General features: G+C 32.9%; 1 protein-coding gene and 1 long non-coding RNA gene across 6 annotated transcripts in view; one reads left to right on the forward strand and one right to left on the reverse strand.

Moving 5' to 3' along the window:
* LOC146999538 (uncharacterized) overlaps positions 1-17,378 on the reverse strand; it is a 171,739-nt gene that overhangs the window by 62,529 nt on the left and 91,832 nt on the right. The window lies entirely within an intron of this gene.
* Positions 1-17,378, forward strand: part of LOC118197584 (pancreatic lipase-related protein 2-like) — a 41,745-nt gene that overhangs the window by 22,253 nt on the left and 2,114 nt on the right. Inside the window, exons 5-6 of the mRNA XM_085827399.1 lie at positions 2,472-2,582; positions 3,405-3,527. Of these exons, the coding sequence (XP_085683525.1) occupies positions 2,472-2,582; positions 3,405-3,527 (234 nt within the window). The remainder of the gene's footprint in view (positions 1-2,471; positions 2,583-3,404; positions 3,528-17,378) is intronic.

A 17,378-nucleotide genomic window follows, 5' to 3' on the forward strand; every position in this document is an offset into this window, starting at 1 on the left:
ACAATCACACAGCCAGGAAAGTGGTTTAGTTCTCTTTCCACATACAATCTATGATTTTGACAGTGAAGTTGTAATAGTTTAATCGTCATTGATTACAGCCCCACAAATCGTAGAGGAGAAATGAAAATAGCAAAATTGGTATATACTTATAACATATTTTTGCCTTTTCTGAGACTAAGAGCTGAGAAAGTTTCAAACAGAAATTAATACTATAATGAGAGTTCTATCAACTGTTGATTATCGAGACCCCTTAACGTATTAGTTCAATACTGCAACATTTCTGCTTTCTCGGGGCTAAAATTTTAAATGATTCGGTATGAAATTAATACATGAATGTGTAATAGTTGACAATGTTACTAAATTCATATCGCTTTTCTTTTTTTCTTCTGCTATTCGGAGCCGTTTGAGACCTTCAAAAATCACAGTTAAAATAATAAATTAATGGTTTTTAAAATGAAGTAAAATAAATCGTATTCGAGATATTTAGCCCACAACATTGTATTGCTGTGATTTAAATGTATATTGATATTTATGTATAAAAGAACATTAATACAAGTTAGTAGAAAGCAAATAATTACGTTATATTTTCCCTCTTCAATACTTTTGTTTTATAATGTTTTTTAACAAAAATTACTGAAAAGTATTAACTAAAGAAAGAAATGTGATCCATTATGAATGCAGGTTTGAGAAATGGTTATAACTAAGTATTAATTTCTGAATAAGGAGATAAATTCTTAGTGTAGTTGCAGATAAATAGTGAAATTTCGGTCCTCAGGCTATCAGTTTTCCGGTTGAGGATTTGTCTTGCCATTTCCAAAATTTATCACTAAGATACGGATATCTCGCAAATACTGCAGAATCTCCTTAAAATGCCCATTTATAGTCCCAGATGACTTTGAACTTCTATGGAGACAGCTGCTTTAGAGAGCATGATTAACAGTGATGAAGCAGTAATCCACATAAGGTAGTCGCCATGACAGGTGTTAATACAACTGAACTGATGGAGAACATTATTGCATTAATGTGAACTCTTTCTAAGATGACTATCTTTGGTTCCAGATCACTCTGGTTTTCTGTCAAGATTGTGATCCTAAAAAAGAAATATTCAATATGGGCGTTCATTTATGTTCTCAAAAATATTAGTCGCTTTGGGATGTGATCGTCTTGGAAAATAGTCGCCATAGAGTTCAACATTCATGTTTTTCAAACTGATTTAAAACATTTAATATGAGTCAAATTACAGGAATTTTATCACTGCCTTACACGTGATCAAGATTCTTAAATTTGTTTTCCTAACTGTGTATATAGTATTATATTGTAACACAAATTTTCTTTCCTGTGCCTGTTGTTTCAAAACACATTTACAAGTTCAGAAAATAATTGTTTGGAATTAATTCAATGAGTACTACAGATAACAGATGGTGTTTGTAACAACTTAGGAAACAATTTATTTGGCATTAAGCATTGCAAACAAAAATTAAGCATTGCAAGTAACACTCTCTTATTAAATGCAGTTAAAGAAATTAAACCTTAGTTATCCACTTAAGTTTCAGAGGATTTAAATATCTCAAGATCAAACAAACACCCTGCAAGTTTTCAAGAAAAATTCAAGAAGTTTCATCTACGCGAAACATGAACAAAAAACAGTGCATCTTCTTGAAGCGATCACCTTTCTAAGATGACAACCTGTGAGTGTTACTTGTATTTTTGAAAATATAAATCAACATCACTTTTATATCTCGCTTCTCTGAGACAACCACTATACAGAAGATCAAAATCATCTAGTACTCTCGGTGGTTGCTTCAGAGAGGGTTAGCTGCAGTACTTAATTTTATCATCAGAAATGAACAGAACCCGTTTTGTTTATGGCGTGATCACAGACTAGAGTCTTTCTGTGAAGACTGCTGGTATTATACAAGCCATTATGTATTTATCGTTCAAATACCTCTAACTGTTTTAGAATTTCGTTTAAATCTGTACCTTGACAACACTTTGTGATTTTTTCCAGAATATAACTGCTTTGCTTCAAAAATTTCTGGGTTGTTCTGAAGGTTTAAAAAGAATGGTATTAAGCCAACACGTCTACCGCTAAATAAATGTAATAGGAATCAGATAATTAAGAAGGAAGATCTGAAATTTGCAGTTTTAGAGCAGATCCCCTTTTTGCAGTTTTAAATTTGCAGTTTTAGGCAACCCTTTCTGAAAAAGGTGTGTCTGGGAATATAAATTAACTTCTTTCCAATATATCAGCCCTTTGAAAATATAAACAGCCTTCAGGAGCCGTTTGGATGATCATCTTATGAAGGGTATACTATGTTTACTATTTATAAAATCCTTAAACATCCAGCAAATCGTGCAAATAATCGCTGCAGTTTACGAGGAGATAAAACTGCTGCCTTAGTTATAATCGATTTCCATTCATTTTACTTAATTCACTTTCACTAAACTGTTTACTTCAAATGTCTTTTCAGCTCTGGATCCAGCCCTAGCTCCTTTTAAAGGTGTGCCTCCAGAAGAACGTCTAGATTACAAGGATGCAAAAATTGTGGATGTCATACATAGCAACGCTGGAGAATGCTTTAGTATGAAAATTATGGATAACATATATTATCAAACAATTTTATTATTTAAATTGAGACCTTAATAGCTTTGAACTTATGCCTTTATATCGTTGAATTTTTACATAAAATTATATTTAATACTATAATTTGAATGTGCAAGTGAAAGAAAGTAAATCATTGGTCTCGTTTAGCACCATAAATTAAACTGTATACGCAGCTATTAAACACCCTTTAAATTTTGACCCTAGCACTCCAAGAATTCGTATTCACGGCTCTTATGCACCTGTTTTCATGCTGTAATCAAAGCAAGACGGCTTTCGAACTTGCATATTTTACGTACTCTGCATAGATATGATGATCGCAAACACTTCATCCTTAATTAAAATTCGGCAACCCTTGTTCGTCAGCATAATATCTGCCACCCTTAACCAACTCTATAAAGTATCAAGCGTTTACACCAAGAACGACAAATGTTTAGAAACTAAAAAACAAATTTGAATACATACATATCATAAAGATCACACAACACATTTAATGTACTTTATTTGTTAAATCAAAATAGCTGTAGTTATGAATATATAAATTATTTCTTATATTAGAAATTAATATAAATTTTGTTTCATATGAATAACTACCAATATAAAAAAAATTTTGAGCAAATAATTCGCTGTATAATTTCACTGCCTTAAGTGTCTCATACTAAGACAAAACATTCCAGTTTTATACGCTATTTTTGTTTAAGACAATGACTTCATATTACCAAATTTCAGTACATTATGCTTACCTGCAAGCCATAGAATGATAATAAAACTTATTCCCTAATACTCAAAAATCTCTTTTTAGTTGAAGCCTTAGGTGCGGCTGAGCAATTGGGTCATGCAGACTTCTACCCAAATGGTGGAACTGTCCAAAAAAGCTGTATACCCTACATTTTCATCTCTTTTCTCAAAGGAGATTTTTTATATGGTCAGTATAATTCTGTGTAACAATGAATTAATAGTAATTCTGAAAATGGAACGCTCATTCTAATAAAAATTCTGAATTTAAATTCAAAAATGTATAATCTTTGTGATAGTCAGAACTGTATCTCCAGTATATATATTCAGTACATAAAAACTATACACGTTTTCGAGCATATGCATAATTTGTACGGGGAGAACAAATCATGTTTCCTTGTATATATCGATTATCCTGGATGGACATCGCGAACTAATGTCTAAGATTAATGGCATCTTGGTGCTACTTTGGTAAACCGGTTGCACGGATTTTGGCGATTTTTCTTTTAGCGAGTAATACGACTTATAGTAAACCCATTGCTGGACAAGTTATTTATGGTAACCGAACTTTGTTGTCATTTTATTTAAAAAATAATGTGTTTTATTATGCATAAATTCCGTGTTTAAAATATTATTTATGGCTTCTAAATATTAAAATCAATTTAATTTTGCATTTTTATTTGAAATAAAAATTTTATTGTTTATGATATTTTATAGAATTTTATGTTGTGGATGATGTAATGAATGACGTCACATTACTTTAAAAGTAATTGGTTTAAATATCTATAAATTTAATCTAATGTTTTAAACATTATTTATGGCTGTTAAATATTAAAATACAATTTAATTTTGCATTTTTTTAAAAAATGATTTTATTATGTACGATTATTTAAATAATTTTAATTCTAGGCATAATGTAATCAGCTGCTCCCTGATTGGTTACAGAATATTTGTGCATTAAGGAGCTGTAATCAGCTCCCTAACTGGTTACTGAAAATTTGTGCATTACCGCGCCATTTTTTAATTTAATTCATATCTTCGAATTCCTTCAAAGATGAATGTTGTTATTGGTAAGTACCAAGAATTATTGGTACCGGAATCAAAAAATTGTCCTTTAAGACCTTATTTTGTCCAACCTGGCTTTTCCAATCAAAGATTTATTTATAAATTCAAAGGATCAGAGGAAATTTATTTTAAATTTTTGGAGGAAACCTCGCTAATTGCTTCTTCAGTGAAGTGCGAGAAATGTGGATCACAGATGAAGATGGTTAAAAGAGCTGATTCTGAGGACGGCCGTATATGGTATTGTGGTTACGGTGGAAGAAATAACCGCTGTAACGGTAAAAAAAAAAGTATTAGACATCCCTCCTTTTTTACGGGCAGTAAACTTACAATTGCTGTCATTTTAGGTCTAGTGTACGAAATATTCATGGGTCCTTCGTACGATAGAATTCAATGTGAGCTCGGTACTATTTCAGAAGCTGTAGCCGACTGGCGCAGTTATGTAACCGACGTTTTAGTTAATTTTGTGGAAACTAAAACGGAGAAGATCGGAAGGCCAGAGAAAATTGTGGAGATTGATGAGTCCAAAAATCAAGAAAAGAAAGTTTAACAAGGCTCGATTCGTTGAAGGGCAGTGGGTTTGGGGGGGAATAGAGCGCGATTCAGGTCGCTGTTTTTTAGTTGATGTACCAGACAGAACAGCAAATACTCTTCTCGCTTTAATTAAGTATTGGGTCGAACCGGGAACACAGATTGTTTCGGACTGCTGGAAAGCTTATAACCGTTTGAGCGAAGAAGGTTTCAATCACTTGCAAGTTAACCATTCGCTCTATTTCGTAGATCCTGAAACTGGAGCTCATACTGACACAGTTGAAAGAGAATGGCATGACTTCCCAAAACTCTTTGCCGGTTGACAATCGTCGAGGAGATTTTGAAGGATACATAGCCTGGTATTTGTTTAAGAAAATTTGCTCTGCATTGAATGAGCATCCATATATTAAATTTCTCGAAATTATTGAGACATAAACTGGGATGATTGGCATGTACTTCAGGCAGGAGCGGTTAAAGGATCTTCGAAATCTTAAAAACAATACCTATTATTGGAGAGTTTTTTTTTTTTTTTTTTTTTTCAAATTTTTTTGTTATTTTTAATCTTTATGATCCATTAATTTGGTTATTTAATTAATGATCTATTAATTTGGCTAAATAATTGAAAAATTTTTTTATTCCTGCCCTTGATATAACATTTTTCAAATTTTTTTCATTGATATCTAGATTAGGATACCGATTTTTTTGTGGTACTTATCAATAAACGACAGGTTAAATGACTAAAAAAAATGTAAGTACAAATTTTTTTTTTTTAACTTTATAATTGCATACTTCAATTTTTGTTAAGAAAATTAATACACTATTTTCAAAAACTGCTGAGATAATTATTATCACATATGTTTTAATGTTAATTATTTCCTATAAAACGTATTTTAAAGTATTTGAATTTAAGTAATATTTTAATTTTTTTAAACTTGGTATGATAATTTTTTATTCGATATTTAAGTTAAGTAATATTTTAATTCAATTAAGCTTTGGCGCAATGATTTATAGCGGTGTTTATATTCTACTTCCTTGCTATATGAAAGTAATAATTTAATTTTACTTTAGTATTTTATACTCGTAGTAAATGTATTTATTTACATTTGCCTGCCAACTTAAAAAACGACGTTTTCAACAAAAAATTAATCCATTATTTTTAACGATATTTATTTTTTTAAAGTTTCGGATACTTTACTATGCGCAAAATAACGTTTTTCAAGATGGCTGAAGATTGTAAAAACCGCGCCAACTATTGCGCCAAAGTAAATCGCCAAAAATTCCTGCAACCGTCTACTAAAGTAGCACCAGCATCTTGGTATGGAATTTTATGACAGTATGAATTAAATGGCAGCAGTGGTAGCCAACTGATAACCTAATAACAACATAAGGCCAAAAAGGACCTTTTTTCTGTGGCCAACGGCAAGAACATAAAATTTATAATTATTATTATGACCATTTCATTTTTTCTGCATTCATATGAATAAAAATTACTAGAAATAAGCAATGTTTAAATGCAAAGACGGAGCAAGGATGACGCAAATGAAACACTTCCTCAGATTAACAGTTAAAAGGAGAGCTATGTCAGTAATAAAAACCTAGAAATTCATTGTAAGAAGTATTTAACATTGTTTGCACAGTTTACTAATTTGAAAGCATTATATTCTTGACATTCTTTTAACTCTGGGTGCTATATTAACGGAAAGCAGGCAATAAATATGCTTAACCGATTGTCTGACTACCGTTAATCATTCCTCACAGCCGTCTCCTAAGTTAGTACGGGGCTTTCTGATTTGCATTTGAAATAATATAGTATTAACATAATGTACAAAAATATTACCTAAATATGAATGATTTTATTTGATTTTATTACATTCCTGCGATTACGTTTCTTAAATACATATTTTCCATTGCATATTTTTCATTAATTACAAGAAAATGGTTAAGAAAATTACTGTATTGTAAATAATGCAACTGAATTAAGAAAAAAATTTAAGACACGTCCATTTATCCTATTTTTAGTAATTTGTTTTTCCAAAAGTGCTGTGGTTTCACTGTATTCTACTATTAAACTCCATAGCTGGAACTAAGCTACTTATGTTCATTTACGTTTAAACCTTAAATGAATTTTCCCAAGAAACGCTCAGCTGTCGGTATCAGTGATTCTAACCCATCTCCCAATAACCTGAATTTTACCTGTTACTACAAAATTCTCTGTAAAAAATCTCATTAAAGCGCAGAGTTAAATCCTCCATAACAAACTTTTTAAAGTCCACGAACTGAACTTGGAAAGAGCGATTGCCAAGATTCTTACAGCAAACATAACTCAAAAATTGCATCAAAAGATTAAACAGAAATGTGTAAAAATGATATTAATACGAATTTTGTATTTAGTTAGATATTTTCAGTAAAATTCTTTATATAAGCGGCTAAAGTGTGTGTCGACAATAGTTTATTGTTGCCACTCGGAAAAATGAGAGCGGAAATTAACGTTTCAGCAGTTTTTTATTAATATCTCGCAATCCACAAGTCGTACGAAAATGAGAACGGTATCGATGGATTCGGAGAATTTTTTGGAATCCGAGAATACGCGTCTCGAATTTCAACTCGGCGCTGTTTCGTAGATATTCGATAAAAAAGAATTTGGCACATTGGTAAATCCCTCTAATAGGGAAAACCCAAGAAAGAAAGTGGAAAATGTAGGGGAAAAGTAGGGGAAAATTAGTTTTTAATTAATATCTCGGCTAATTAAAGTCCCAAGAAGACGCGAATGGTCAAAATGGCCTGCCATGGACCTGCTGAATCCAACGGTGTGCTTCGCTAAGCCCGGGAGCCAGCCGTTTCGGAGAAGATGATGTTACTTCACCCCATATATATATGCGGCTTAAGTGTCTGTTTGTCGCCGATAGTTTATTGGTTGCTTGCTTAACTGTACTAGCCAATGGAGTGTAGTTGTCAGGGCACAGGGTTGCCGTTTCAATTGAGACGCAGACAATTTCCTGTAAAACTTGCCTTTGCTATGACCATCAATAAATCTCAGAGCCAAACGCTTAAGCGTATTGGCATTTTTTCACCTGAGCCTGCTTTTGGACAAGGTCAACTTTATGTTGCCTGTTCAAGAGTTCGTGAAAGAACGGACGTAAAATTAAAAATAATGGATGGTCCTCTGCAAGGCGAGCTTAAAAATGATGGCAAGACCTACACAAGAAATGTTGTGTACAAAGAGATCTTTGACATGTGAATTAACATTTCATTATTTAAATCACCTTTACTGATTGAGCTAGCGATGGGGTCTTAAGAAATGTACCGCCAGTGGTTTCCTTCATTGCACTCTACTTTAAGCAATTAAGCAAGTAGAAGGGGGAAACCCTGTGGGCCAGCAAGCAAAGGGGCGTCCTCGCCGCCTGCCCTGGGTAATTCAATTTAAATTAGCAGACACCTTTGCACAAATCATTTTAATTACAATTTATAATATCTAGAACAGCGGTCATTTCGTATGACTGCCGGGCTTTCTAGTTATTTTAATAAGCGACGTCAATTTATTAATAAAAGACTAGTATATTGCATTGTATCAGTAATTTGGAAATACTAAATGCTTCGGAATACTTTATTAACTTAAGATCTTAACTGTACTAGTCTTATTTCCTAGTACTTAACTGTACAGCGGTCATTTCGTATGACCGCTGGGCTTTTTAGTATAATTATAATTGTCTTATTTCCCAGTGCAATGCAGCACGAGACATATTTTTAGAGAAAGCTATGCCGGAAAAGTAAAAATACAGGAGTACGTGCATTTAACATTTAATAAATAGATATCTAGGTAATTTATATTTAATTTGAATAAATGTAATTGACTACTGTGCTAGCTGTAACTGTAATTCTACTCTTTTTGCTTTCCAGAAATCTCGAGAAGCAGAAATTACTAGAACTCTCTCGCGACCGATTGAAAGCTTTAAATAGCCGGAGAGAGACATCTCAGCTCAGTTTTTTAATTAGCTGCTGTTATTATTAGCTTCTTCTACGCTGTGGATTGCGTTCTATTTAACGTTTTTAGTAGTTTAAAGTATAACTACTGATTAAATTGTGTGATATTGTACTATTTTCTCTGAGGAAAAATCTGTCTGAGGAAAAATCTGTTGTATTTCTTTTGATAAGAATGAATTTTATTAACCTTGTATTGAGCACAAGTATGTACTTAACACTTTTGGTGTCTGAGTTGGGCTTGAATGCCAATAACAAGAGCGATGGAGGAGCACTTAAGACAGCTGATGGCAGCTTTTGCTGCATTTAAAGGAGATATGAAAGCTGGTCAAGTATCCGTTAAAGCAGAGATAAAGCTATTCAAGCAAAAGATGGAAACTGGTCAAGTATCTGTTAAAAAAGAGATGAAATTCTTCAGAAATCTGTTAAGGAAATACGGAAGCTATTCAGGAATCTGTTAAAGCAGAGATGAAGATGTTCAAAAAAACGTTTGAAGCAGGTCAAGAGGAAACGAAAAGAGAAATTACCTGCGTAAACCAGCGTATACGACACGAAAGCTAAGCATATTTCTTCTCAGCCCATTTTATCCTACCTGGTTTGCCTAGTAGCCATGGCAAAGACAACTACCTCAGACGTGGAGTCTTCTGGTTGTTTTCCCAGCACTTCACTTCCATTTATCCTATTTCGCTTCGGGGAAAGCAAATGAGTGAGGACCGACTTTAACTAGAGTGTCAAATGAGGTGGAGAAAATAAGTGGTCAGCAATGATAACGACACAAGCTACGATAGCAAACAGAGGGAAGGTGAGAAAACCCTGAAGTTCCTATTTTAAAGTAATAGGCTATAATGCTGCTTTGGGGTAAGATGTAAGTTTTTTGGCTATTGCGTAAAGATTCCGTTTCGCTAATATAGACAATTAGAGATCTTCAGATGTGTTTTGAGATGAGTTCCTTGACCATCTTAAAGACTAATTCACGTAAAAATTCGCCTCCTTATCCGTAAGATTATATTCAACAGAATATTTATAAAGACGCTCTGTTGCTACTAACCGTTTTTTCAACCAATCATCTTCCTTATATTTGTTATTCTTGGCATTCTACTAAATTACCTTTAAGGCATATTTAATAGTATTTAATGCTTTCTAACTCGTACACGAATTAACAGCCTTAAAATACACGCACATTTTACAACAGTTCTTACCATATTTATTCATTTTCTTCTTATGTACATGGAACGTGGTTTAATGTAGAAGTTAAGAACATATTTTTATTTTCTGTGCTTTTAGTTACTAAATCTATGTAAAATACAATATTATGTGTTAGAAAACTAACAGCACATGAGTGCTTGCCTAAGTATCTAGCACATAAGTTGCTAGATATCTTAGGCAAGTCTATACTAGCATACAAACTTTTAAATGTATGCAATAAGGCAATTTGTTTAAAGCTTTTTTATGCATTTAATTGATGAAAACTGGAGTTCAAAGAAATCATAAAATCAAAAGTTTATATAGTGAACATGATTTGCAAATGGTTTAATGCAAAGAAGTAATTAAAATTCATTTAACTCTTTACTAACAGCACTGGTTTCCTTATCGCCGACACTATGCAACCATGTACAATCCATTCAGTACTATAAAGTGTCGATCAATGCAAGTCCCTGCCAGTTTATAGGCTTAGAGGCTAAAACCTATGAGCAGTTTAAATCGGAAGACGTAACACATCGTTGCTAAAAAAAAAGGCGAAACTGTGCAGTGATGGGTATGGATTATGAAATCTATCGTTACAGAGGAGACATGAAAAGAAGAAAATTTTTCCTAGACACTACACTTAATTGCCCTTATGTTGGTGAGTATTTATATTCATTAATTACTGCTGTTAAAATATAAAACTCACTACAATAAAAATATACTGTATCTTCTGGAAAAATAATTAATATTAATTAATTTTCTATAGTTTTTAAATTAATTAAATGTTAATTGATTTTCTATAGTTTTAAATTAATTAAAATGTTAATTAATTTTCTATACTTTTTTTAATATTTATAATTTAGAATCTGATGACTGATATTAAATACATAGCTTTATAAATTTCATTTAAATCACTTAATTTCATTAATTCACTTAATTTCATTTTAATTCAAACTTATCAAATCAATAACATTTAAAGTAAAATTAAATAAATCATCCCTGGTGCTTTGGTATAAAATCCAAAATCATATATTTGAACAATAATGAAAATTGTAAGTATATCTCATTTCCGGAATTCCAAAAATACGCTGTCTCTCATTAAATATGCTATAACATTATAGTCTCTATGCTGATCTTGCTAAAGACACATAAATCACACTAATTGTCAAAAAACAATAATTCTTAAATTCTAAAGATAGTCAAAAATTCATATGATGAAATACAAAAATATATGATAAAAGCAAATACAAAAATACCTCTACACACCAGGGAATGATTATCTCCGCATAAAAAGAGTCAATCACCATTTCACATAAAATAATAACAAATTAATTCATATTATTCAGTATCTGTCTTTTAAAATCTAAAGGAATTTTTCAGTTCAAGAATAGATACACCTTAAAAGTCAACTATTTCATCGGACATGCTAGCAAATATAATTTCCACTATGACCCATAATTAATTAATTCCACAATAAACAGCATTAGTAGTACATTGTAACTGCAAAATTAAAATACCGCAGGTTCGAACATAAAGCCTCATGTTTCTTAAAGCGTGAAGATGAGACACTGAGTGACATGGTAGACCAAAAATAATATAAACATGCACTAATTTACGTTTTAACGCATTTGTTAAATTATCTCGAATTAACGGAAACATAAAAATAATTCAGAATGACTACAAGTGGCTAATAATATTCTCTTAAAAATGAACTATAATAAGGCTTATTTAATTTATTATCAGTTACATCTGACACTGAATTTCTGAATTCATTCTTTTTAAATACATACCCCTTTTACCCCTTTAAATGTAAAAGTATAATTAACATAGTAAAGAAAAATTAATTAATATAAATTCTTAAATTAAAATAGCTTCACTTGATTAAAATTATTATTAAATATTAGTTATTATTACCAATTTTTAATTATGAAATATAATTATTGTTAATTATATGTTATTAATTAACATTAATAACACAATAATTGTTAATTATCTGTTATTAATTAGCATTAATAACACAATAACAGTTATTAATTTAATTTACTACTAAACAGTTAAAATTAATAAAGTAAAAATAAAACAGAAATTCAATAGAAATAATTACATAATAAAGTAAAGACCATGACGTCTAGTTGCACAGTCCACCACAACACCAAGACATTACTCAACTGAAAGGACTGGACCCGACCACGGAATCAACACCAAGACAATGGACAATCCAGATATTGAAAGGATCCTCCTCACATGTGCTTCATATGGAATCCATAGACACATTTCGCTAGCTTGTCTGTGCGAGGAAAGCCACAGGTTTAAACTTCGGGGCTTCTCCAGCGCACTCCTTCGAAGCACATGCTCTTCTGCGTCCCACTTCAATGTTACAGTACTTTTTAAGCCAAAAAGATTCGGTGACCAAAAAAATGCAAATAGTAATTTGAATATCAAAGCTGCATTTCGGAAATGACTTGCAGCTTCTGCAACTGCAAGCTTTCCACCTGGTCAAGGAGACTGGAGCTGCTACCGTTGACACAGAAAAAAGCCCTCAATGGCATGAGTTTGCATCGTGCATTGTACTATGACTTCCCTCCGCTAGACATGGGGTCCAGGGCACGCTGACAAGGGAATACATACACCTTGACTGTTTTTCTGCTCAAAACTTATCAACTCAGATCCTGAATACTAAAACCGTGGAAGCTACGAAGAAACCTCAGAATATACGCGCGAAAAAAATTGTAGATCAATTCAAAAAACAATAATAATTACCGTCCAATAACCAATATTTAAGGAAAATGTCCTCCTAACCGGAACAAATCGAAAAAAACTGCGACCGGTAATGACTCACCTTGCATCCGCAACCGGGCCGTCTTCAAACCCCATGAAAACAAATTTGATCCTCTCGTTAGCTTTCAAAACTGAAAGTTCATCCAAAGCAGAGAAAAGAATGCAGACTATCTTTGAAAGTCGAAAACCTTTATATGCATCTAGTTAAAAAAAGAGTAGTTCTTCCGAGGGATTTCTGAGTTCCTACAGCTAATGAATTAGAAATTTCAGCCCCTTTCTCGGAAAAAGGCAAAAGCGAAAAAAATAACATTGAATTGCTCTCTTGCCATGGCGATTTCAGGAAAACATGCGGCCGGCTTAACTGGCCATCGAAATTCATTCCTTCTAGTTCATTTCGCCAACACATATTCAGAAAACTCTTTCTTTCTCTGACCTCACCCTAAATTCCAAACCCTGAAAATGCTAGCAAGGTTACAGAATTAAGTATACGACAGCTTAGTTTTAACTCCCAAAGTTGCCACAATAATGTAAAAAAAATTCCTTTGAATTTAAAATCCTTAATCACATGAATTAAATTTATCCTATATTAAATTTTATGCGCAGTAATTGCGTTTTAATCGTTGTGCAGCGTTCATGATATCGAGCCCTCATTAGGATACCTATTCATTTTTTCATGTGATTTTGATATTCAATGAAAGAAATTCTGTTAGACAGAGATAATGATCAACATTGAGTTTTATTTGTGTTCTCAGAAGTGATGATCAAATTGCGAAGTTTTCTTCTACAGAATGTGGTTACCACCAAAGAGTTCACTGTGTTAAGAACCGTTCGCCATTATTGTCAATGAGCAATGTTATCACCAGAAAAACACTTCTGGATTTCTTCTTTACCAAGTTCTTGAGGTAGCGTACGTAACTATACTCTGTCTTGGGAACACTATTTGAGAAGCAGAGCAAAGATTTATTCCGTTAGGTATCGCCTTCAATGGAGCAAAACCAAAAGCGCACAAAAGCAAATCAAACCTTTAAGGAATATTCAGTAAGTGTTCTAAAGAAAATCTTAAATCTTCGCAGATAGTTTCCAATAATCTTCAGCATGCTTTGGTACGGAGTGCATTTTCAAGATGATTCGTTCTTTCTTCAAACGTTCTATAGCGTGGTTTGATTGTTTTGTGCATTATGTAATTATTTCTTTAAACATCAGTACGTTTTAAGGGATTTTCATAATCCATGTTAAGGACACAAGAACTTTGATACGACATTCAGTTCCTATTCTGATTCATTAGAAGCGTCATTTTTTACTGCTTTTTACCCTTTCCGATGCCAAACACCAGAACTACCTGCTTTCTTTCTTTCTATTACTTCACGATAGAAGTGCCTTTGCTGTTAGACGTCAGTACAGATTATTTTACTCGACTAGACAAAACTCTAGCCAGCTGCACTTTTACATTTGACTGAGCATTTTTTCCCCTCCCCGTAACCATAATTAGAATTTGTTACAAGATAAAGCAAGTCCAACTGGGGAAAATAAAATGAAAGCACACAAATTAGGATATAATTTGCTCTGTGATTTTGTAGAGACATTAGATTTTTTTACGCAGGAGAGACGGAAAATGAACGATGCCCTCACCAGGACCCGAACCACGGACCTCTCGAATACGCGCCGAGCGTGCTGACCACTACACCACACAGGCGGCGGGACAAATACCTTACAATTTTTCATATATTCAATAAGCTGAGATCAAGACGTATATCAACCTCATTTAGATTTCTGAATAATTCAGTCGGAAATTTCAAAGATTCTGGAGTTTGAAAAGTATTTACTGAGTTGAATAAATTAATTTCTACATATAACATCTAGCAAATGATAAATTCATTCACACAATCCGGATTTTTTTAGAAATTAAAGTGGGATTAGAATACGCTCTTATAACTTATCGTCTTCTTCTCGAACTTTCTACTAACACATTAAAATTATAAAATTAAATTTATTATTCTTATTCAACCGTTATCTTTCAATAGTTAAAAAAAGTGCTACGTAGAGAAATATAGCATCCGTATTTTAGGAGTAAATTATCCTGAGCAAGGTCACTCATAGCCGCACAAAGGACATGAATTGCCTTCTATTGGCCTAAACGAAAAAAATACGAGATGGAAAGAGGAATAATTATATGCTTCTAGCTCTTTACTGTCACAGTTATAAAGAATTAAAACAAAATTATTAATTATCAGACTTTGAAATATTTCCAATATCTACAGAAAGTGGTAACCAGTAGAGATCTAAGTAATTTATCACTCAGCTAACTTTACTTTAAGTACTTTGATTGAAAATGTATGTTGATCTAAGTTTTTTGAATAAATTTAGTTTTACAAAATTTTAAAGAATGTAAAATTTATTAATTTCCTTCTATCAGTGCGCTGTGGTAGCTATCATGGATATCCAGTAGATGATTCCATCTAAAAGTAGCCAATATTTTTTTGAGAACACTAAATTTCGGTATTGAAAATCACTCATATTCTAGATCTCTAAGGCGAACACCTTCACCAAACCAGAAGAATTCACAAGGACACCAGTATCCACCATTGGTTTCGCACAGTGTTCGTACTAACATTATGAAAAACTATGCCCGAATTTTGATGGAAAAAGCCCCAGGTGAAGGATCCAAGAGTTTTTCTTCCCCTGTTAAAGAACCAATTGAGAGGAGTTTCGGCTGGCCTGTATTTTTAATGTGTTCATGCCGCACAAACGTTGCCGCACAAACTTACAAACATCCACGCCTTGTGTGGGATTCGAACTTGCATCAAAACAAATGGTAGACAGCATCATTAAACCCCTATACCAATCAGGACTGAGATCGCTTTCACAGAAAAACAATGCCATATTGAACTGTGAAAAACCCTTTTCGGTCCATATCGATCAAGTCTTCGGTCCATATCGATCAAGTCTTCGGTCCCACCACTTCTGTACTGATTAAATCTGATTTAAATCTTTTTCCCGTTTTGCACCCTTTCTTCATGCGGTGCATTTGAGTTACCTCAAGATGATGTATTTCCAGTGAAGGTTGTCACCTATGGCGTGATATGTGTTAAAGACATGTGTTAATATGGTTAAATTATACAGTCCCACTCTCTTTAGTATCACTCATGAGCTCTAGAAAGACTATAGAGGAATAATCCTCTTGTCCTAAACTGTAGATAGACAAAAGTCAAAAGAAGGGTTTATGAGGCCCTTTTATTCGAACACAAAAATCTTCACAGACAAGGACAACACTTCCGACTTAAACAAATAATGCTGAACTAAAATTAAATGTAGTTAGGTTAGTAAAAGGCTTGCGGGATAAAGTAACGCGCAAAGAGGCTTTGGTTTGTAGAAAAACGGCGAAACAAGCTTAATGGCTAGAAGCACTCAACGCCACAGAATCAAATTGCTATTTAGGCAAGTAGGTTGAACACGCTCTAAAATCAACTTCGCTAGCACTTCTTTCTCCCTCTATCTGAATAAACTCTCGCTATCTCATTTACATTCTGGCATGAGAAGCGTGGGTGAAAAGGAAAGCGACAGAAAAGTGCTTTAACGCTGAATTAACTATTAGTCAAAAACAAATAGATAAATCCTCATAAAATTTAATAAATTAAAACTGGTTTTCATCTTTTTAAGGCTACATTGGCTTCAGCCGATCACACGACTGTACCATTTCAATTCGAAGAACGTTCAGCAATATTTGAAAAATATTTAATAACTGACCTACACTAGAAAGAAGTCCTAGAAACTACCTTAAGCTTTTCGCAATGATTAATTTTAGGTGAAGAATAGTTTTTTATAGCTATTATTTTTCACTCATTTGTCTGTATAACGTTTTGAGAATTTTTACATCGCAAAATCTCACTTCTTTCATGGGGACTTTGCTACATTTAATCTCAAGCCGACATCTTGTCGTGATACAGAAGCTCTAAATCTCAATTTTTTTTGTTCTAGCTTGATGACCGACATGTTATTTAAATTAATCAACATACATTTCCCCACGATTAATCTTGAAATAGTATCCATGTCACGCTGAAATGTAGCAAGCGTCCTACGTAAACCGAAAGGCAACTTTCGAAATACAATAAAATCCTAATGCTATAATAAATGCCCTTTTGCTAAAATCTTCCGGTCTCATAGTTCTCTGAAACTGTGTGAAGGTGAGATCTAATACACTAATCAAGCAATTCACAGATTATATTTAATAATTTATTCACAGATTTTAACGAGTATTTAGAGTTTTACTTTCTTAGTAACATAAACTAGTGTCAAAACTCCTATTAGACTTGTAGCGAATGATCGCTCATTCTGAAGGTAACGACAAAGTCTTGAAGTAATCTTTTTATTTAAACAGAAATTTATTAATAAAAAATTAAGAGCACGTCTCGTGCTTGACAAACTCAGCCAGCGCATGAGATAACAGTAAATTCAAATTTTAAACTAAGCTAGTAGTCAAAGACTTACACAATTTAATTTAACGGGAAAC

The sequence above is a fragment of the Stegodyphus dumicola genome, chromosome 1 (assembly GCF_044657685.1).
Source record: "Stegodyphus dumicola isolate Sdum_Otavi_A_Nest chromosome 1, ASM4465768v1".
NCBI classification, from domain to species: Eukaryota; Metazoa; Arthropoda; class Arachnida; order Araneae; family Eresidae; genus Stegodyphus; species Stegodyphus dumicola.